At 50.2% G+C, this 23360-nt stretch overlaps 2 protein-coding genes across 4 annotated transcripts in view; both read right to left on the reverse strand.

Moving 5' to 3' along the window:
- The window catches only part of LOC123345053 (zinc finger protein 883-like), a 902586-nt gene that overhangs the window by 33347 nt on the left and 845879 nt on the right, over window positions 1-23360 (reverse strand). The window lies entirely within an intron of this gene.
- Window positions 409-9695, reverse strand: LOC123345042 (zinc finger protein 436-like). Of its 3 annotated transcripts, XM_044981612.1 has the most exons (5): window positions 9342-9694; window positions 5272-5366; window positions 4968-5089; window positions 3644-3739; window positions 411-2679 (listed from the first exon to the last, which is right to left on the reverse strand). In XM_044981612.1, the coding sequence occupies exons 3-5, from the start codon at window positions 5053-5055 to the stop codon at window positions 773-775; spliced, it is 2091 nt and encodes a 696-aa protein (XP_044837547.1). In that variant the 5' UTR covers window positions 5056-5089; window positions 5272-5366; window positions 9342-9694; the 3' UTR covers window positions 411-772. The 3 variants fall into 3 exon arrangements, with proteins under 3 accessions (XP_044837548.1, XP_044837547.1, XP_044837546.1); XM_044981613.1 differs by lacking the exon at window positions 5272-5366 and having other exon boundaries at window positions 409-2676; window positions 9342-9695; XM_044981611.1 differs by lacking the exon at window positions 5272-5366.

Consider the following 23360-nt stretch of genomic DNA (forward strand, 5'->3'; position numbering starts at 1 on the left):
CACCGCTCCAAAGCCATTCCTCTGTTCCAGAGACAGATCCTCCTCCCCTCCACTCTCTGGTTGTCTCTCCCCCAACCTCTGCCCCACGTCTGTCTGCTCTGAGGTCTCCCCCATTTCCTTCTGAGCTGGTGACAGCACAGAGGCAAACAGAGCAGAGCAGGTGGAAAAAGTTACATCGGGGGGACAGCACCTCTGTAATCCCATCTCTACCCCACAGCCCATGATGCTAGATACCCCCCAGCCCCCGGCACACCCATACACTGCAAGCTCCCTCTGCTTCCCATCCAACCCCCTGAACACTAAACAGTCAACCCCGCCTCCACTCTGCTTCCCACCACCCACCCGCTGCCCCCTCTGGTTCCTACATCCCGAGTCCCCAACCCTCATCCCCTCTGCTTGATGTCCCCCGCACCTCCCCTCCCCATCTAGTTCCTATCCCAGACCCAGCCCTCTACCCCCTCCCTTCTAGCTCATTTCCGCCTGGGTATAGGGTGGATGGGGGGAACCCCCTGGCCCTATGGCATTCAGGGCAGGGGGGAGGGAGAGAAAGGGGTCTCAGCTACTAGGCGGCTCAAGGCCCATTTTCCTACATCAGCATTGAATAATGCTGCCAGTGTGAGGGGGGAAATTGCCACCCCCACCCACAAAGAATCCCCTGGCTGAGGGGAGAACATGCCAGTCCCCCACCCAGCCACCTCCAGGGCAGGGGGCGTTTCTGGCTCTCTCCAAAAACAAGGGTTCCCCCTCCCCCCACACACCCTGCTTAGCCATGTTAGTTGCTGGGAGGAGGTTGCTGGGCCCAGCTCTCTGGAGGGGCAGCAGCGCTGGCCTCCCCTTCCCCTGGTCTCCATGCGCCGGGAGCTGAGAGAGACTTGGTCGCCCAGGCCTGGGGGGAGGACGAGGGGACAGGGCATTGGAAGTGGGTGGCAGGATCCTCAGCCCAGGCCTCGGGTGGTGGCGTGGTTGTCCCGGTCCTCCTCTCGGCCTCCCACCAGGCGGGCGGCAGCAGGGAGAGTGGGCTGTTGGTGCCAGCGGTGTGGAGTCTCTGGTGGGCCGCCAGGGCCGCACTGAGGCTGAAGGCTTTGCCGCAGTCAGGACAGACATGCCGTTTCTCTGCGCCGGCCTGGGCGTGGGCCCGCTGGTGCCGGTTGCGGTGGGAGCTGCGGCCGAAGCGCTTGCCACAGTGGGCACAGGGGAAGGGCTTTTCTCCGGTGTGAGTGAGCCGGTGCCGGTCGTAGTGCGAGCTCCAGGCAAAGCCTTTGCCACAGACGCCGCATTGGTAAGGCTTCTCACCCCGGTGCAGCCGGCGGTGCCGCTCCAGGGCTGCGGCAGCAGTGAAACCTTTGCCACAATCAGGGCATTGGTGAGGCCTCCCTTCCCGGACGGCGTGGGTGCGCCGGTGAGCCAGCAGGGTGGAGCTGACGGCAAAGCTCTTGCCGCAGTCGCTGCAGCGGTAGGGCCGCTCGCCGGTGTGGATGCGCCGGTGCCGCTCCAGGTGGGAGCTGACAGCGAAGGCCCGTCCGCACTCCCCGCACCGATAGGGCTTTTCTCCTGTGTGGATGCGCCGGTGACGCTCCAGGTGCGAGATCCAGCCAAAGCTCTTCCCGCAGGCCCCGCACGGGTACGGCTTGCCGGCAGCGCCAGTCTCACGGGCCGGCTCTGGGTCCTCAGCAGGCCTTTCCCGGGCATGGGTACGCCGGTGTTTGGCCAGGGCCGATCCCCAGCGGAAGCGGCGCCCGCAGTCTGGGCAGGCGTAGGGGCGCTCGCCCGTGTGCACGCGCTGGTGTTTGAGCAGGTTCGAGCTCTGGCTAAAGCATTTGCCGCACTGTTGGCAGCGGTGGGGGCGCTCGGGGCCACTCTCCTCGACCTGGCCGGGCCCGTCTCCCACCCCACCGCCATCCTGGGTCTGCGTCCCCTTGTGCTTGAAGCGCTGCGGGTCCGTCTGGTGGTTGAGGCGCTTACCGCAGTCGGCACATCTCTGAGGCGGGGGCGGGGCTTCCTCCTCGGCCTCCTCCTCCTCCACGGCTGCTGCGTGGGTGCGCATGTGGCGGTCCAGGTGGGAGCTCCAGGCAAAGGCCCGGCCGCACTCCCCGCACTGAAAGGGCTTCTCTCCCGTGTGGATGCGCTGGTGCCGCTCCAGGTGGGAGCTCCAGGCGAAGGCCTTGCCGCAGACGCCGCACTCGTACGGCTTGCCGCCCAGGTGGCTCTTCTGGTGCCGGGTCAGGGCGTTGGGGTCGGCGAAGCTCTTGCCACACTGCGGGCAGCGGTTGGGCTTCTCGCCGCCCGGTGCGTGGGTGCGCTGGTGGGTCAGCAGGGATGAGCTGACGCTGAAGCGGCGCCCGCAGTCGGGGCAAGCGTAGGGGCGCTCCCCAGTGTGCACCCGCCGGTGGATGGTCAGGTCCGAACGCTGGATGAAGGTCTTGCCGCAGTCGGGGCATTCGTGGGGCCGCTCGCCTGTGTGGATCTTCTGGTGCTTGGCCAGCGCCGACTTGTGACTGAAGGTCTTGCCGCACTCGGCGCAGGTGTTGGGGCTCTCCCCGCTGTTAGCCGGTGGCTTCTCCCCCGCCTCGGGGCTTTGGGGAGCCTTCCCAGCGCCGTCGGCTTTTTCTAAGGCTGGCTCCTCCGGGCTCACTTGCTGGGGTTTCTCTTCTTCTTTCCCACTGGCGGTGCCATCCGCTGCTAGAGGAGAGAGACCCAGACATGAGTCATTCCCTGCCCGGCGAGGGGAACAAACCACAACTGCCGAGGAGGGTGAGTGATGATAATGCAGCGTTCAGGCCTCTATATTTGCCTGAGATACAATTTTGGGTCTTGTTGGCCCATTTGGCTTTTGATATTTTTATATTCTTACTAATATGGATGAACAAAGAACAGTGTGTGTTACATCTGCCCACAAGCAGATGTGCTGGGGAGGGGTGGAGCAGGGGTGATGAGAAATAGCCTAAAGTGTTGCTGGGTAGAGTGGGAGTGTAATATACGAGCGTACACTTGAAAACTACCTCAAATCCTATCTTAAGGCAAGGTCAGGCAACCAATCAGGAGGGGTGAAGGGAGAGTGAGTGAGTGAGTGAGTGAGTGAGTGAGTGTGTGTGTGTGTGTGTGTGTGTGTGTGTGTGTGTGTGTGTGTGTGTGTGTGTGTGTGTGTGTGTAAGAAACACTAACAAGCCAAAGACATGCCCATCCCTGACCGAAGCATAACCTCACTCCCTACCCCTCCCATGGGGTACAAAAGAGGTGGTACCAAAGCCCCAAGACCCTCTAAAATGGCACATGACCATAAATTGTAAGAGGTGGGACCAAGGCTGTGCCCTACAGGTATAATTATGCCTGCTATGGATGGGGAATGGGGACACTGGAAAGAAAGGCTCTGCCAGCGTGCAGAGCTATAGATATGCTTGCCTGATTAACGCCAATAAACATCGCGTTGCCTGCACTTCAGACTTCTGGTCTTCTGCTTTCTGTCTGCCCTTAGCAGGGAGATCGAACGGCCAGCAGCCACATCTCCCCCCAAAACCCTACCCCAAAAGGAGGGGACCGATTCTGCCTCTGCATCCAATCCGGACACTCCCGGGGCTCAGTCAGGGTTGGTGGGAAGCTATGCGTGATGTTGCAGGGATCCTCTCCTTCCTGCAGAGGGACTCACCTGCCCGGCCACCTCTGGGCATGTGGAGATCCAGGGCTGTCGGCTCATCCCCTCGGTCCAGCCGGGAGAGCAGGTCAGGCTTGGAAATTGGAAATTCTGCTCGGAGACAGGGTGGGCGACAAAACAAGATCAGAGCGGGTTGGGCATTGCCCCCTCCCGTGCCTTCCTCGGCATCAGTGGCCCCTTCCCAGAAGCCCGTGGGGCTCATGCTCTCTGCCATGACCAGGTCCTTAGTCCTTCTCCCCTCTGTGAGGGGCCTCGGCTCCTATCCACCCTCAACCGCTCTCCTCACTGCTCAAGACAGCCCATCAGAGAGGAGTCACGTTTATACTAGCTTCTTCCCCACCCTGTTACTCCTGCCCTTGTTAAACAGGCTGCTTTTCCCTTTCCCCACCCCCTCACTCAGCCTGCTCTCTCATCCATCAAGTCTCACTCCAAAGCTCCTCAAGGGAGAGCTCTGTGTCCAGCCCCACATGCTCACCCTCCCACCCAGATTCAGCGTCCCTGCACTGCCTTTCCTAGTAACTCTGAGGGGCCTGTTCCCCCCACTCCTGGCCAGGTCCTCCTCACTCCCGCTGCTGCCTCCTGTGCAGGGACCCACCTCCTCCTCTCCCAGACCTTTCTGGCACGTGTCTTGTCCTGTTTTGCTGCCTTCTGCAGCCTTGCCTTTGGGAGATCCTTTTCCTCTGCCTTTGTCTCCCTGGGCTATCACTAGGGCCCTACCAAATTCAGGTCCATTCTGGTCAATTTCACAGCCATAGGATTTGAAAACTGGTAAATTTCACATTTGCAGATGTGTGTGAGGGTCCCAATCCAAAAGGGGATTGTGGAGGAGTTGCAAACCGTGTGTGTGTGTGTGTGTCCGTCCGTCCATGGGATTGCCACCTCACTTCCGTGCTGCCTTCAGAGCTGGACTCTGAAGACAGCAACCAGGGAGCTTCCTGGAAGTGGGTCTGAGCTCTCCCCCTCCCATCCCGAGCAGCTGTGTGGGGGTTGGACAAGTCCTGTCCCTCCCCAGGGCAGCCAGAGCTAGGGGCCCCCTGGCTGGGGCACTCCTAGCAGCAGGGGGAGATCAGATTTCATGGGGAAGGGCTTATTTCACAGTGTGAGACATGTTTTTCACAGCCTGAAATTGGTAGCGTCCTAGCTACCACCATCCCTTGGGACCCACTGTCCCATTCCCATGGCTTCATTCACCCCCTTCTCCACTACATCCCTGAGTTCTGAGGCATAGGGGGAAGCAGGAGGCAGATTCCCCAGCAAGGAAGACCCCTGAATGGGGCCACTCGCGGCTTCTTATGGAGAAGAGGAAGCGATTACTTACCGAGGGCCATCAGGGTTTCGTAGCTCTCCTGCATGACATCCCTGTACAGGGCCCTCTGCCGGGGGTCCAGCAGCACATACTGCTCCATGGTGAGACACGGCTCCTGCCTCCTCCACTGGCCTCTGCAACAACAAAACCTCCCCCACTCAGCACCTGCCGCCCCAGCCATAAGCCCGCAGTCGCAGGCACTGCAGAGCCAGGCTGCTCTCTGCCTCCCAGGGTGACTATCATTCCCATATCCCCGCTTTTTAGAATCCCCTTGTTCCCTCCCCTATGCAGATCTGCTGTGCTTCTACGCCCCTACCTCTTATTCCTGGGAGCACTCCGGGCTGCAGCATCACATGCCTGGTTATTAAGTGGACTCTGTTGGCGTTACCCTGATTACAGCGGCTGGTGGCCCTGCATGAATCAGAACTTTCTTAGAAGTTGGCCTAAGGCAGCGGAATAAACTCTCTCAGGATGTAAGGACCCTCACAAACCTCCCCACCTTCCGCCGCCAGTGCAAAGCCCAGTTCTTGGACCTCGCTTCTCCGACAAACATATACCACTGGGGGAGGGGCATGAATATTCATGTTAAAAATTGTGATTGCAAAGTGCTCAAATGCTACGATAACGAAGGCCATGTAAGCGCCCAACATTGACATGTAACCGAGCACAGCTGTGCAGAGTATGGAGGTTCCATGTCACGGAGGGTTTTGTGATTTCTAAACAGACCTGCCTTCGGAGTCAGCATGAACACCGGAAACTTCTAAATTCTCGGCGAAGGAAAATTAAAAATAAAATAAATAAATAAATAAATAAACAAACAAATGTTTCAGGGCATTTGAAAGGTTTTGTTTTGACTCGTTTCATTATTATTTGGTGTTATATAATGGTATGTCACACACACATTTTAAAAATTCAAAATGAGTCATTTCAAAACACAGCAATCAAAACGTTTTGTTCCCTTTTCCCCCCTGAAACAAATCAATCTGATGACAGAACTGCATATTACGATGGCATAAGGTTTCCATCTAGGTGTCTCCAACCATCTCTAGAACTAAGGGGTGAAGTTTTCAGAAACTGCAAGTAGACCCAATTCCTAGTCATTTCAACGGGGCAGGAGCTGATAGCAGGAGGTCTGGAGTCTCAAGAGAATGTGTTGGGGGGGGTCTCCCCTTCTTCCCCCATACCTAAGGGCTACTCTGTGCAGTTGACACAGGGGCTGGAGGGAAGCAGCTGCACATGCAAGACAGACCAGCTGATCTGGAAAAGTCTATGCTAACCAGCTTCAACTTCTCCATCTGGTGGCTGCATCCTCCTGGCAACCCCCACCATGGTCCCATCTTTGCTGTGTTCCAAGCCAGGAACAGACTCAGCTAAGGATAAGAATGGAGGGAGGGGAAGAGATCAGATCCCTTTCATCTACTGATAGCATCGGACCCCTCACCCTCTCTTGGCTAGAAGCAGAAAGGTAAGATACCCACTCCTGGGTGGGGCTCACACCTGCAACCTCTAGATCCAACAGCATGAGCTGCAATTGCCGGACCTAAGAGACCCAGATGGTGGGCCCCACCATCAGGAGCCAGCTCTAAGCGTTAGGTGTTTCTATCACTAGAGGGGCGACGCATGGGTTATACAGGTTTGTTGGAGGGTGTAGCAGAAAGGGAAGGGTAACTACAGTATTGCCAACCCCAAAACATTCAGGCCCTAACCAAAATATAACAAGATTTAAAAATCGTGATAAATACTGGGGGGAAGGTATTTTCTTTCTGGTTATGACCCCCATTGGCTCAAGATTTTCAAGCATCTCTGCAGTTTATTCACCTCGTTGTATTCTTGCGATTTTATTTCATGGTGTTTGGTGCAGGAAATTTGGAGAAAAGGGCTTGGTTTACGTAACTTCAGTTCCGAAACAGTGTGAGATTTTTCAAGCAGTATACAAAACACAGTCCTCTTTCACTGCCGCATGGCATTCAAGCCTCCATTTTGCTTGTCCCCAATGAAATGACCCTAATCCGTTGGCTAAATTTCAGCTCCACATGGACATCAAATTACAACAATAATAATCTCCCTTGAGCCCAATAATTAAGGGTACAAGGGTTCCCACAGCCTTGTGAAAGAGCCACGCGCAGAGAAAGGTCAGCAGCAGAATTTGAACACAGAACCTTGTGGCACCAAAGCACATATTTAAGCCTCTCGAGCTAAAGGAGGAACTTCAGCAGCTGGTGCCAGTAGTAGCCTCTTACCCTCTCTGAGGACAGAGACTGCTGTGACACACACTTTATAAAGATCAACAATAAAATCCCCTTCACTGCATGAATCTCCAGGTGAAATCCTGCAGAGGACATCTGACTAGTGACCAAAGAGGTCCCTTCTGGCCAAACAATTGAGGTCTTTAAGTGTGTTCCACCTCCAGGGGTAATTGTATCATTTACATCTACGCAGGGTGGGTGCAAAAGTCAACCAGATCAAAACGTTGGCACTTTTGCATTTCCTTCGCACGGATGCAACCAGGCTGCAACAAAGTGCAAGGCAGATGGAGAATTACAACCCACGATTTCAGAAGGGCAGGGTGGTGTCAGGGTGGGAAAAAGAGGCAAAAGGCTGGGGGGAAGGAGAAAGGAAGAGTTAAAATACTGATCTGTCCCAAGCAGGGACTTTGTGGAAAAAGCATTGTGAGGGGTTCTGTGTTGATGGTGTATCCCATGTGATTTCCATGTGCCAGTCCTACCTACCCTGGGCCACATGCAGAGGGTAAATCCGAGCAGCACCTGTCCAGTGTCTCTGTGCTAATTTACACCAGCTGAGCATCTGTCTCTGGTTTTTAGCCCGTGTTTCAAAGCTAAACTATTTTCTACTTTTTAAATCTTTTTCCTTGGGCAGCTGACACAAATCTTCTTAGTCAACCACAAAAGCACATCCTGTGGAGTCAGTAACACATGCCACGAGTCGCTGAAAACTGCCTCCATTTATTTTCACCGACTTCCACCAATTTACAGCCCAGCAGCGGGTTCAAATCATTCCCTCCTTTGTGCATTGCCCTGTATTCATTGACACTGACTTGCCCAGTTGGGTTAGTTAATGGTTAAGAGTTAATCATTGACTCAAAACTCTTGCAGTTAGTTATGGGCAAAGGAGGCCACCCCATTTCCAAATCACCAATATATTAAACCGCCTAGTGTGGACCTGCTATTAAGCTTTTGCCTCTATGTTAACTAGTCATTTATACTTACTGTTTCCTGTCTCTTAGCCAATTTCCAACCCAGAACAAAACTTTACCTCTCATCCCATCAGCATTTAGTTTCCTTCATAAGCTTTTTGTGAGGGGCTTTGTCAAAGTTTTTGAAAGTCCAAATTAAATCTGTCTACTGCTTCTCCATTGTCCACTACTTGCAGTGGTTCTCCACCTGGGGTACACGTACCCCTGGGGTACACAGAGGCCTTCCAGGGGGTACGGCAGCTCCTTTAGATATTTGCCTAGTTTTACATCAGGCTACAGAAAAACACCAGCGAAGTCAGTACAAATTAAAATTTCATAGAGACAATGACTTGTTAATACTTCTCTATAGAAGAATTACACACTGAAATGTCAGTACAATTGATTTGTTTTATAGTGATATGGTGACAATGAGAAAGGAAGCAATCATTCAGTAATAGCATATTATTTTGTATTTTTAGGCCTGATTTTTTTAAGCAAGTCATTTTCAAGTGAGATGAAACTTGGGGGTACACAAGACAAATCAGACTCCTGAAAGGGGGACAATAGTCTGGAAAGGGGAGAGCCGCTGTGTTAGTGAACTCTGATAGCTTAGCAACATGATGTTGCTTAGCAGAAGCTAGTCTATATCCCATAACACTGACCTATCAGCCTGTGAAGCTGAGGGTTTCTAACCCTCTAAATATTGCTGGAAAGAGATTTTCCAGATACTGAAGTCAGGCTCACTCACCTGCAATTCCAAGGGCCAGCGCGCTTTACAAATGTATTCTCTACCCTTCAATCCTGTGCTCTAGCAGCTGATTTTCACGTCTGGTCGCATTTTCTTTTGTTGCTGGCAACATATTGCTCCTTCTCTATTAAAGATACTTTCGCAAGCGCTGGCTAATTAAATCCCACCTTTCAGTACATGATCATACAGGCGCCTTTTGAAATCCAGTGTACATTCCCACCCACAGCCAACCGCCTTCAGCAAGTTAAATCACACACACACACACAGAGAGAGGAGAATGGGAACTTCTGGATCCACTCATGCAGCCAGTGACAGCAGTAGCTCAGGGACTCGCAGACCCCCAGGAGCAGAGATTATGGGGAGGGTAAGATTATGGGGAGGGAGCCATTTTTACAGTCCGGCCACAGCCAAGACCGAATTCTCTCTCTCTCTTTCCCTCAATCACCTGCAGGCTCCGGCTCAGGAGCTGGTGTGGGCAGAGCCCGGGGCAGGTCCCAGGCACCGGAGAAAGTCCCCCCGTGGGCCGGGCGCAGAGGGCGCTTCGCTGAAGGTCTTTCCCTGGCGCAGCAGCTGCTCAGCCCTGGCTCTTGGGTCACTATGGACGCAGCTGCTGGCACTCAGCGCCTGACCCAGGAAGCTCAGCCCCCTGATATCCTGAGCGAAGGAGCAGCAGCAGCAGCACCACAGAGGAAGAGAGCAAAGGCATAAGCCAGAGCAGCCTCCCGTCCCTTCGCAATAACCAGAGCCCTCTGGTGGCACCAGCTCCTGGATCCGCGTCGCTGCGCTCCCCCCGGGGCAGAACGTGGCCCAAGGGGGCGGATCTGGCCGGATGGATTCGGCCCCGCCCTGTCTCTGCCCCCGCCCCCGCCGCCTGCGGGGAGTGTGTCGGGAATCCGGTTCCAGCGCAGCCGGGCTCCCCATGCCCGTGTGCCCGCCCCAGAGCGTCCGCGGCCTCGGGAGCCAGGCGCAGGCCGGATCCCGGACCGGGCGGGTGTAAATCAGCTGAGTTTGTGGAAGCCATGGCAGTTTACACCGCTAGGGATCTGGCTCCACTGACTCCCAGGGTGTGATGCTAATTTACACCTGCTGGGCATCTGGTCCCCATTGACTCCAATTTACACCTGCTGGGGATCTGGCCCCCTGACTCCCAGGGAACTATGCTAATTTACACCCGCTGGGGATCTGGCCCCCAGAAAGGGATGCTAATTTACACCTGCTGGGGTTCTGGCCCTCAGCACTTGCATGGGGCTCTCCAGCCAGGCATCTCAAAGCGCTTCACAAGGAAAGGCAAATCTCATTATTATCTGTGTTTTATGGGTGGGAAACTGAGGCATGGAAGGCCTGTGACTTGTTCCGGATCATGCACCAGATCAGTGCCGGAGCCCGGAGCAGAACAGAGGAGTCCTGTGCAGGAAGGACCCTCCCAAAATGTGTTCAGGTTCCCACACCACATAACAACCCAGCAGGAAGCTAGAGTGCAAGCTGCAGCCCAGGGGGATCATACATCCTGTTATTGTTTGTACAGCACCTAGCGCAATGGGACCCTGGCCCAGGATTAGGGCTCATCGCAGGAATTACAGTGCACAGAATGGAACATCAGACACTCCTTCCCCTCTGGAGCTCCAGGGTTTGCTGGGCAGAGGACAGGGAAAGATCCAACAGGCGTCTAAGCTGGTCTACAGAGATCGGAGGTGAAAGAGACTTGTGGGGGAGACGGACAAGGTCCATTCCACACCCAAACACACACCTTGGAGAGCATAGGCGCTTAGTGGCTGGTGAGCACAGAGGGAGCCAGGACACTATAATTAACCCCCCTTTTACAGATGGAGAAACTGAGGCCTGGAGAGCGGACATGACCTGGCTAAAGTCCCCCAGCAGGCCAGGTGTTCTGCTCTAAGCAGTAGTCGCACTTGCATATGGAGGAATAGCTGCTGTGAGCAGAGCCAGAAAAGGGGGGTGCACTCCCGGGGAGCAGCATCTGGGCTCTAGTTGGGAGTCACTCCTCTGCTCCTCTTGGCCTCTCCAAGCTGCTCCCCGACTTTTGGTGGCTTTCCTGCCCCCCATACACTTTTCCAGTCCTTCCAGCACCACTGGAGGAGATGTGAAGGCAAATAAAGAGGCCACTAGAAGACAAATACCCAGGTGGTCAGGAGGAGGTGGTGGGAGGGGGCGTCGGTGACTGGAGCTTGCCTCAGTTTCCCCATCTGTAGAAAGGGGTCAGTGATAGCTGCCCTCCTCCGTAAAGCGCTATGAGATCTACTGATGAGAAGTGCTAGATAGGAAGTGGGTGTCACTCCTGTATGAGAGCCAGGTAGTTATTATTGCATGGCCTCGGTGAGCCCCCCACCTGGCACACTACACAGGTATAGCAATCCTGTCACAGAGTGGCCCCTCTCTATCACACTGATCCCCACCCCCACCTAGGATCCTGCACGCACATTTACTGCATGCAGGAATGGGGCACAGACACAAGGGAAAGACCAAGTGCAGAGCCGGGGGTTGGGGGGTCAGGGAGGGCAGCAGCTCCGGGACTTGCAGACCCCCCTGTCATCCCCCCCAGGAGCAGAGCTGGGGCGAGGAGGGGCCGTTGGTGCAGAGCCACTTTCCTGCCCGGCCGGCCCCGGGGGAGAAACCTTCCCCCGGGTTTCTCCCCTCACCTGCAGGCTCCGGCTCAGGAGCTGGTGTCAGCAGAACCCAGGGCTGCTTCCAACCACTGAAGAAAGTCCCCCCCATAGGTTGAGCACAGTGGGGGCTTTAATGAAGGTCTCTCCCCAGGAGAGCAGGGCCCAATGGGCAGATGCGGGATGCTCAGCATGCCTGGGGGAAAAGTGTATTCACTTCCTCCAGGCTCACAGTCACATCCCCAGTGATGCTGCAGGAAACTAGCTGGCCTCCGAGCTTGGGCTCAGAACTGGGGGAGCTGCACTGCACTGCCTGAGCCTGACTGTCTGATGACCCCAGCTGTGGAGAAGGATTACAGTTTCCAAGGGGGAGAGAGAGCTTCCAAGGAGGAAAAAAACTACATTTCCCATCCACTCCTGGGAGTGCAGGCCAGTTTTCCACTCTCAGCTAGCCCAGGCTATTTCTCCTGCTGCTTTGGACAGGGGAGAGACTCTCAGTGTGCAGTGACAGTCAAAAAAGTTTCCAGAATGTTGGGAATCATTACAAAAGGGATAGATAAGAAACTATCATATGGCCTCTATCCATGGTATGCCCACATCTTGAATACTGCGTGCAGATGTGGTCACCCCATAGAATCATAGAATATCAGGGTTGGAAGGAACCTCAAGAGGTCATCTAGTCCAACCCCCTGCTCAAAGCCAGACCAATCCCCAACTAAATCATCCCAGCCAGGGCTTTGTCAGGCCTGACCTTAAAAACCTTCTAAGGAAAGAGATTCCACCACCTCCCTAGATAACCCATTCCAGTGCTTCACCACCCTCCTAGTGAAAAAGTTTTTCCTAATATCCAACCTAAACCTCCCCCACTGCAACTTGAGACCATTACTCCTTGTTCTGTCAACAGAACAAAAAGGAAATATTGGAATTGGAAAAGGTTCAGAAAGGAGCAATAAAAATGATTAGGTGTATGGAACAGCTTCCATAGAAGGAGAGATTAAAAAGACTGTGACTATTCAGCTTGGAAGAGACAACTAAGGGGGGATATGATAGAGGCCTATAAAATCATGACCGGGTGTGGAGAAAGTGACTAAGGAAGTGTCATTTATTCCTTCTCATCACACAAGAACTAGGGGTCACCCAATGAAATTACTAGGCAGCAGGTTTAAAACAAACAAAGGAAGTATTTCTTCACACAACACACAGTCAGCCTGTGGAACTCCTTGCCAGAGGGTGTAGTAAAGGCCAAGACTATAACAGGGTTCAGAAAGGAACTAGGTAAGTTCTTGGAGGATCGGTCCATCAATGGCTATTAGCCAGGATGGGCAGGGATGGTGTCCCTAGCCTCTGTTTGCCAGAAACTGGGAATGGGCAACAGGGGCTGGATCACTGGATGATTGCCTGTTCTGTTCATTCCCTTTGAAGCACCTGGCATTAGCCACTGTCGGGAGACAGGATACTGGGCTAGATGGGCCATTGATCTGACCCAGTATGGCCCATGTTCTTATGTTCTTATCACTGCTGGTGTGAAGTAGTTTGGGAAGGCACTCGAGGCTACAAAGTACCTAGACAGACAAGGCATGGGGGATGGCTTTGGGACACAGGCAGCCAGGGGCTCCATCTATGGTCTGCAAAGAGCTGAGCTCTAAGGCCTGGGTACCGGCCTGTTCCAGAACTGTCCTTTGGGTGATTAAGTCACTATTGACCCACAGGGCTCTGATCCAAGTAAGTAGAAGGTAGGGAGGGTATGTATGAGAGAGATGCTCCCTGGAGTTTCCTTCTGAGCCACAAAAAATATGAGAGTCAGGACAGTGGGATGAGAAAAGTATCCAAACTCCTGGGCAGGAAGGAGGGAATTTTGGAGAAGGGTCTGTAACCCACTGGTACTGTGTTTATAACCCAGCGGCTCTGGGCAAAGGCATCAGGTATTAGACATGGACACAAAGAGGAGCACTGGGACAGAGAAACACGCACTGTGTAGAGCAGACAATAGGCGTTATTAGCAGAAGGCAGGTCTTGAAAGAGTAGAGAGACAGAAGATAGGGTGGGTTAGGCTGGGAAGATTTCAGTGGGACAATATTGCCACCTTTCTCAGAGGCTAGTGACTATTTATTATTTTATTACCATAGCACACAGAAGCTGCAGTCATGGGCCAGAACCCTGTTGTGCTCAGTGCTGTACAAACATAGAACAAAAAGATGGTCTCTGATCCAAGGAGCTTATTAATGAAGTGCAATTGTTGGGATTGGGTACGTGGGTTCAGCACAAAAAAGAGGGAAAAAAATCTGTGGGGAAAAATTCAGAAGCCACTTGCAGGTCACTGAGCAGTGGTGGGGGGAGGAGGGGAAAGGTGCAGGGACATGAGGTCCAAGCCTCTCTTTGTGAGCAGCATATAAATTGTATGGGTTTTTATTACAGAGGCACCAGTTGTAGCTCCAGGGGTAAGGCTGAGTTACGTATTACGTTAAAGAGGTTGAATCCTTTGCTCTGGTACAAATGAAAAAATGTAACGGATCCTCCCACAAAATTGATAGCAGTGACTTGGAGCAGAGAATCTATTTTCTGAGAATTTTCAAGTAAACCTGTTAACTAGTTTAGGGGTAGTTTAGCTCTTAGGCACAGCCTGGCTAACTCAGTTGGTAATGTATGAGGCTCTCACTCTCAAGGTTATGGGTTCAAGCCCCCTGTCGGGTGGTAGGTTTGGCCACTGTTGGAAGACAGGATATTCTGCTAGCTAGACCTTTGCTCTGACCCAGTGTGGCTGCTCTTAGTTAAAATCTATTTTAAAATGGAAACTTTAAGAAATCCAGCCTCAACATTTTTTGTCCCTGAGGATTTCAATCATGGAATGACGCAGACTCTTTGAACATCCTATATTATTAAAACTCAACAAAATCTCATACATAGGCTACATTTTTAGGATTATTGGTTCATCCCCCTCGCCCCCCATTATTCTTCATAATCTCATGTTTCTCCTTCAGCAGAGGTTGATCAACATTTATCTTCAGAGAATTCCACTGCCCTCTTCCAAAATGGTTGCCATCTTCCATTGTTCTCAATGGGACTGAGTCTGCTGCTGCCCTCAGTTAGGTGGGCATTTTGAGAAGGGCATCTGTTTCACTGTTCTCCATCAGAGAATGGCCTAGCTGCAGAAGGGGCTCCCTGGTTACCTTCTTTGAGGGCAGCTTGGCTTCGCTCTTCTTGACAGCAATTGAGCATGGCAGCCATTTTGAGAGAGGGCAGTTCTCCCCAGAATTCTCTGATGGAGATTTTATGCAGCTATCAGCTCGACAATCACTTGTGAAAAATAATGACAAAAAGTGACCATGAGCCCTAAACATTTCTTTTGAAAAATTACTCAGTGCACCGGATTGACTCAACCAAGAGGGAGAGGGGAAATTGAGGTGTGCGCTCCAGCTGCGTTTGTGAGATGCTGGTGAAACAGAGCTGCTGTTACCCCAGTTAATCTAGCCTGTGTGCTCTAGCTGCTTTGCGCTGCTCCAGAGTGAGGTAAAGCAGCCAGAGCATCATGGGAGATTGTTTTGGGGGCAGGGACGACCTTTTTGTTCTTTGTTTGTACAGCCCCTAGCACAGGGGCTGGGGGGAAGAGACTGCATCTCCTAGGCCCCACCACAACAATAATATACAAATATTAAGGTTGATAGCTTCTAGTAATTAAAAAAGTGTAGTTTGGGGAAGTTCTCTGAGTGCATTGTTTAGTGTTCATGTATGACAGTGGTTTCCAACCAGGGGTACTTGTACCCCCAGAGGTACGCAGAGGTCTTCCAGGGGGTACATCAACTCATCTAGATATTTGTCTAGTTTTATAACAGGCTACATGAAAAGCACTAGCGAAGTCTGTACAAACTAAAATTTCATACAGACAATGGTTTGTTTATACTGCTCTATATACTATATACTGAAATGTAAGTACAATATTTATATTCCAATGGATTCATTTTATAATTATAAGGTAAAAATTAGAAAGTCAGCAATTTTTTTAGTGGTAGTGTGGCTGAGACACTTTTGTATTTTTATGTCTGAATTTGTAAACAAGTTGTTTTTTAAGTGAGGTGAAACTTGGGGGTCGGCAAGATAAATCAGACTCCTGGAAGGGGTACAGTGGTCTGGAAAGGTTGAGAGCCGCTGGTGTAAAACCTTTATAATTAAAAAGACAAGGTAATTGCCAGACAAAAAATATGTGAAGGTGGAGGTGTGGTCAAGAAGCTACATCAATATTTAGAATAAAAAAAACATTACAGTGTAGTTATCCCTCCAAGCTAAACATTATGAATTCAGTAAATTCAGAGTTTAGGTTAAATCCAAATCACTTTAAGCATGGAAATGCAGAGTTAGGGAACCCAAATGACCTTAACTCAGCCCTTTAGACTCCCAAGCACTTAGAAGTAGTCACGTTGCAAATTAATCGGTGGCCAAACAGTAAGGGGTAATTTTCTTGTTCTGCAACACATTTTTGTTAGTAACAAAATGAAGGAAAGCAGCCCAGTCCCAGTCCTGTACTGAGGGGTCAAAAGGAGTGAGTTCAAGCCATTGAGTCACTGTGCAAACTTGGTCAAGTCACTTCACCTCACTATGACTCAGCCTTACCCAGCTGTAAAATAGGAACAATGTTACATGCAGCTCTCTTTACAACATGCCTTGAGATTTAGGTTTCAGAAGCATTAAACATAGCTTGACACAAGAACAAGCACAAGGAAACATCTCTCTCTCACACACACACACACACACACACACACACTTACCAGCTGAAAGAGAACTACTGCTTGTTGCAAAGTGACCACTTTAGGGCATCAGGTGTTTGTCTTTGCCCAATTTAAAGGGTCAGTGTAATAAAAGGCATTCTGGGGGGGAAAATCCTAAAAGAGGGCACTAGAGAGAGTTAATAGAAAATAAGACGCTTTGAGGGAAGGGAGCAATGGTACTTGTTATGCTTTGGCTTGTAATGTCATCACTTGATTAATAATAATAACAGTACTTTTCAGTGGCAGTTTTTTTACAAAGGATCATTAACCGCAGTTTACAGACAGGGAAACTGAGGCATGGGCCAATATGACTGCTTCAAAGTTACTTATCAGGTCAGAGCCAGGAATAGAACCAATGTCTTTAGGGTCTTAGTCCACTGTGGTAACCACTAGGTAACACTCCCTATTATTAGCAGCTAAATACCTGTAAGGGATGCATAGCTAAGGCTGTGTTAAATTTTGTACTTCAGCAGGAATTAAGTTTCTCTGGCAATTTTTACAAGCTTTCTTTTCTAACTCAGGTCTGAACATGCTTCTTTGTGGTGTCCAATTTAATTTTCCATTGCAACACCAAATAGATTGACTAGATGAATAGATTCCAAGGCCAGAAGGGACCATTGTGTTCACCTAGTCAAACTGCCTGTGTGCCGCAGGCCCTAGGACTTCCCCGAATCAATCCCTGTTTGAACTAGAGTTGATCTTTTAGAAAAATGTCCAACCTTGATTTAAAAATTGCTCATGTTGGAGAATTCACCACAACCCTTATTACATTGTTCTAATGGTTAATTACCCCCTCTGTTAAAAACCTGTGCCTCATTTCTTGTCTGAATTTGTCTAGCTTCAGTTTCCAGGCACTTGATGTTGTTAGACCTTTGTCTGCTAGATAGAAGAGCCTATTATCAAACTTTTGCTCCCCATGTAGGTACTTATAGACAGTGATCAAGTCACTCCTTAAAATTAAATGGATTGAGCTCCTTGAGTCTGTCACTATTAGGCATGTATCAGAGGGGTAGCCGTGTTAGTCTGGATCTGTAAAAGCAACAAAGAATCCTGTGGCACCTTATAGACTAACAGACGTTTTGCAGCATGAGCTTTCGTGGGTGAATACCCACTTCTTCAGATGCAAGTGGTGGAAATTTCCAGGGGCAGGTTAATATATGCAAGCAAGAAGCAAGCTAGAGATAACGAGGTTAGATCAATCAGGGAGGATGGGGCCCTGTTCTAGCAGTTGAGGTGTGAAAACCAAGGGAGGAGAAACTGGTTCTGTAATTGGCAAGCCATTCACAGTCTTTGTTTAATCCTGAGCTGATGGTGTCAAATTTGCAGATGAACTGGAGCTCAGCAGTTTCTCTTTGAAGTCTGGTCCTGAAGTTTTTTTGCTGCAGGATGGCCACCTTAAGATCTGCTATTGTGTGGCCAGGGAGGTTGAAGTGTTCTCCTACAGGTTTTTGTATATTGCCATTCCTAATATCTGATTTGTGTCCATTTATCCTTTTCCTTAGAGACTGTCCAGTTTGGCCGATGTACATAGCAGAGGGGCACTGCTGGCATATGATGGCATATATTACATTGGTGGACGTGCAGGTGAATGAACCAGTGATTGTGTGGCTGATCTGGTTAGGTCCTGTGATGGTGTTGCTGGTGTAGATATGTGGGCAGAGTTGGCATCGAGGTTTGTTGCATGGGTTGGTTCCTGAGCTAGAGTTACTATGGTGCGGTGTGCAGTTACTGGTGAGAATATGCTTCAGGTTGGCAGGTTGTCTGTGGGCGAGGACTGGCCTGCCACCCAAGGCCTGTGAAAGTGTGGGATCATTCTCCAGGATGGGTTGTAGATCCCTGATGATGCGCTGGAGGGGTTTGAGCTGGGGACTGTATGTGATGGCCAGTGGAGTCCTGTTGGTTTCTTTCTTGGGTTTGTCTTGCAGTAGGAGGCTTCTGGGTACACGTCTGGCTCTGTTGATCTGTCTCCTTATTTCCTCGTGCGGGTACTGTAGTTTTGAGAATGCTTGGTGGAGATTTTGTAGGTGTTGGTCTCTGTCTGTGGGGTTAGAGCAGATGCGGTTGTACCTCAGTGCTTGGCTGTAGACAATGGATCTTGTGGTGTGCCCGGGATGGAAGCTGGAGGCCTGAAGGTAGGCATAGCGGTCGGTAGGTTTTCGGTATAGGGTGGTGTTAATGTGACCATCAATTATTTGCACCGTAGTGTCTAGGAAGTGGACCTCCCGTGTAGATTGGTCCAGGCTGAGGTTGATGGTGGGGTGGAAGCTGTTGAAATCGTGGTGGAATTTTTCCAGAGTCTCCTTCCCATGGGTCCAGATGATGAAGATGTCATCAATGTAGCGTAGGTAGAGAAGGGGCGTGAGTGGACAGGAGCTGAGGAAGCGTTGTTCCAGGTCAGCCATAAAAATATTGGCATATTGTGGGGCCATGCGGGTGCCCATAGCGGTGCCACTGATCTGGAGATATATATTGTCATCAAATTTGAAATAGTTGTTTCTGAGGATAAAGGCACAGAGCTCAGCAACCAGTTGTGCTGTGGCATCATCAGGGATACTGTTCCTGACAGCTTGTATTCCATCAGCGTGTGGGATGTTGGTGTAGAGAGCCTCTACATCCATGGTGGCCAGGATGGTGTTTTCTGGAAGTTCACCAATGCATTGTAGTTTCCTCAGGAAATCAGTGGTGTCACGGAGATAGCTGGGCGTGCTGGTGGCATAGGGTCTGAGTAGAGAGTCCACATATCCAGACAGTCCTTCAGTGAGAGTTCCAATGCCCGAGATGATGGGGCGTCCAGGATTTCCAGGTTTGTGGATTTTGGGCAGTAGATAGAATAGCCCTGGTCGGGGCTCTAAGGGTATGTTGACTTGTTCCGGTGTTAGTGTAGGGAGTGTCTTGAGTAGATGGTTCAGTTCCTTAGTGTATTCCTCAGTGGGATCTGAGGGAAGTGGCCTGTAGAATTTAGTATTGGAGAGTTGTCTGGCGGCCTCCTTTTGGTAGTCAGACCTGTTCATGATGACAACAGCACCTCCTTTATCAGCCTCTTTGATTATAATGTCAGGATGGTTTCTGAGGCTGTGGATGGCATTGCGTTCTGCACGACTTAGGTTATGAGGCAAGCGATGTTGTTTTTCCACAATTTCTGCCTGTGCACGTCGGCGGAAGCATTCAATGTATAGGTCCAGACTGTCATTTCGACCCTCAGGAGGAGTCCATGTGGAGTTCTTCTTTTTGTGCTGTTGGTGGGAGGGTAACTGTGTATCAGTGCGCTGTTCAGTGTTGTCCTGAAAGTATTCTTTGAGTCGGAGACGGCGAAAGTAGGCTTCAGATCGCCGCAGAACTGTATCATGTTGGTGGGGGTGGCAGGGCAAAAAGAGAGTCCCCGAGATAGGACAGACGTTTCTTCTGGGCTGAGTGTGTGGTTGGATAGATTGACGATATTGCTGGGTGGGTTAGGGGTACCACGGTTGTGGCCCCATGTGGCAGGTAGGAGTTTAGACAGCCTACAGTCCTTTTTCCTTTGTAGAGAGGTGAAGTGAGTGATGTAGATCTCCTGTCTTATTTTAGTGAAGTCCGTTTGTATGGAAGTTTGGTTATTGATGAGAGTCTCCAGGTTGGAGAGCTCTTTTTTGATGTTTTCCTGTTTGCTGTATAGGAGGCTGATCAGGTGGTTCCTCAGTTTCTTTGATAGAGTATGGCATAATCTCTCACTGTGGTCCGTGTAGTATGTAGATAGCAGTGGATTTTTTACCTTTAGTCCATTTGGTATGATGTCCATCCGTTTGCATTTGGAAAGGAAGATGATGTCTGTCTGTATTTGTGCAAGTTTCTTCATGAGGTTGATGGATTTCCACTCCATACGGCTAAATGCAGTGCCTTGCATGGTGTCAAGTATCAGAGGGGTAGCCGTGTTAGTCTGGATCTGTAAAAGCAACAAAGAATCCTGTGGCACCTTATAGACTAACAGACGTTAGGCATGTGTGGGGGCAATTGCTCACCTGCCATCTGCTTTTCATTGTCGCTGACATCTAGGCAAAATGAATATAAAACATCATTAAATCTGAAAGGCTAAGATTTGCACCTTCTTTGCACAGGTGTAACCAGCATTGCCAGACCACGGTGTTCAAAAAATCAGGAGCCAGGCCCCAATGAATGATGAGATTACCTTAAAAATTAGGAGATTAAAAGTATCAGAGGGGTAGCCGTGTTAGTCTGGTTCTGTAGAAGCAGCAAAGAATCCTGTGGCACCTTATAGACTAACAGACGTTTTGCAGCATGAGCTTTCGTGGGTGAATACCCACTTCTTCAGATGCAAGTGGTGGAAATTTCCTGGGGCAGGTATATATAAGCAAGCAAGAAGCAAGCTAGAGATAACGAGGTTAGATCAATCAGGGTGGATGAGGCCCTGTTCTAGCAGTTGAGGTGTGAAAACCAAGGGAGGAGAAACTGGTTCTGTAATTGGCAAGCCATTCACAGTCTTTGTTTAGTCCTGAGCTGATGGTGTCAAATTTGCAGATGAACTGGAGCTCAGCAGTTTCTCTTTGAAGTCTGGTCCTAAAGTTTTTTTGCTGTAGGATGGCCACCTTAAGATCTGCTATTGTGTGGCCAGGGAGGTTGAAGTGTTCTCCTACAGGTTTTTGTATATTGCCATTCCTAATGTCCGATTTGTGTCCATTTATCCTTTTCCTTAGAGACTGTCCAGTTTGGCCGATGTACATAGCAGAGGGGCATTGCTGGCATATGATGGCATATATTACATTGGTGGAAGTGCAGGTGAATGAACCGGTGATGTTGTGGCTGATCTGGTTTGGTCCTGTGATGGTGTTGCTGGTGTAGATATGTGGGCAGAGTTGGCATCGAGGTTTGTTGCATGGATTGGTTCCTGAGCTAGAGTTACTATGGTGCGGTGTGCAGTTGCTGGTGAGAATATGTTTCAGGTTGGCAGGTTGTCTGTGGGCGAGAACTGGTCTGCCACCCAAGGCCTGTGAAAGTGTGGGATCATTGTCCAGGATGGGTTGTAGATCCCTGATGATGCGTTGTAGGGGTTTTAGCTGGGGACTGTATGTGATGGCCAGTGGAGTCCTGTTGGTTTCTTTCTTGGGTTTGTCTTCCAGTAGGAGGCTTCTGGGTACACATCTGGCTCTGTTGATCTGTTTCCTTATTTCCTCGTGTGGGTACTGTAGTCTTGAGAATGCTTGGTGGAGATTTTCTAGGTGTTGGTCTCTGTCTGCGGAGTTAGAGCAGATACGGTTGTACCTCAGTGCTTGGCTGTAGACAATGGATCTTGTGGTGTGTCTGGGATGGAAGCTGGAGGCATGAAGGGAGGCATAGCGGTCGGTAGGTTTTCGGTATAGGGTGGTGTTGATGTGACCATCACTTATTTGCACCGTGGTGTCTAGGAAGTGGACCTCCCGTGTAGATTGGTCCAGGCTGAGGTTGATGGAGGGGTGGAAGCTGTTGAAATCGTGGTGGAATTTTTCCAGAGTCTCCTTCCCATGGGTCCAGATGATGAAGATGTCATCGATGTAGCGTAGGTAGAGAAGGGGCGTGAGTGGACGGGAGCTGAGGAAGCGTTGTTCCAGGTCGGCCATAAAAATATTGGCATATTGTGGGGCCATGCGGGTGCCCATAGCGGTGCCACTGATCTGGAGATATATATTGTCAGCAAATTTGAAATAGTTGTGTGTGAGGATAAAGCCACAGAGCTCAGCAACCAGGTGTGCTGTGGCATCATCAGGGATACTGTTCCTGACAGCTTGTATTCCATCAGTATGTGGGATGTTTGTGTAGAGAGCCTCTACATCCATGGTGGCCAGGATGGTGTTTTCTGGAAGGTCACCAATGCATTGTAGTTTCCTCAGGAAATCAGTGGTGTCACGGAGATAGCTGGGAGTGCTGGTAGCATAGGGTCTGAGTAGAGAGTCTACATATCCAGACAGTCCTTCAGTGAGAGTTCCAATGCCCGAGATGATGGGGCGTCCAGGATTTCCGGGTTTGTGGATCTTGGGTAGTAGATAGAATAACCCTGGTCGGGGCTCTAAGGGTATGTTGATTAGTTCTGGTGTTAGTGTAGGGAGTGTCCTGAGTAGATGGTGCAGTTTCTTAGTGTATTCCTCAGTGGGATCTGAGGGAAGTAGCCTGTAAAATTTAGTATTGGAGAGTTGTCTGGCGGCCTCCTTTTGGTAGTCAGACCTGTTCATGATGACAACAGCACCTCCTTTATCAGCCTCTTTGATTATAATGTCAGGATGGTTTCTGAGGCTGTGGATGGCATTGCGTTCTGCACGACTTAGGTTGTGAGGCAAGCGATGTTGTTTTTCCACAATTTCTGCCTGTGCACGTCGACGGAAGCATTCAATGTATAGGTCCAGACTGTCATTTCGACCCTCAGGAGGAGTCCATGTGGAGATTAAAAAACTCCCCACCCCTTATTTGCCTTGTTTGGGGGCCTTTAAGCGTCATGTTTTTCTGTAACCATGAGTACTAAAATCTTACTTTAAAAAAAAAAAGCTGATCTTCTGACATAAATGAAATGAAACCAGAAGTTGAGGTTTAAGTGGGGAAAATACCCTAAAAATTGTGAGAGTTGGTAACAATTAGGCAGAAGGATCAAGGCAGAAGGAAATTAAAACCAATTCTTCTCATTTGTACTATGGGAATACCTAAATGTCCTAATGAATGTAGGAGTTCCTTTTTGCTGGGCACTGCACACGCACATAAAGCTAAAAGTTAAAGCCAGACAGAGTCAAATGCAAAATAAGACATACTTAAAAGAAATCTTTCAACACATTAAACATGAACCACTACAGCATATAGCTTTTGCAAAGAACCATACACATAGAAGATACGTGTTTTTAACAGTGAGGTGTGAGGGGTTTTGAGGTTAACTCATAGCAACCGTAACTTTTTGTCAAAGCATTTTGGGTGAGTTGTTTCTGATGTCAGTTTCCTTCAGTGTTCCAGCCCCGGTTCTGGGATGTTGATTGTTTATGATTCTTTTCAGCAGCCTTTGACATGCTGAGGAAGATAATGTTTGACCAAAGGCAGAGGAAAGCCCTTCGGAAACAGAAATATCAGAAACAAAAA

Source organism: Mauremys mutica, chromosome 12 (assembly GCF_020497125.1).
Source record: "Mauremys mutica isolate MM-2020 ecotype Southern chromosome 12, ASM2049712v1, whole genome shotgun sequence".
Taxonomy (NCBI): domain Eukaryota; kingdom Metazoa; phylum Chordata; order Testudines; family Geoemydidae; genus Mauremys; species Mauremys mutica.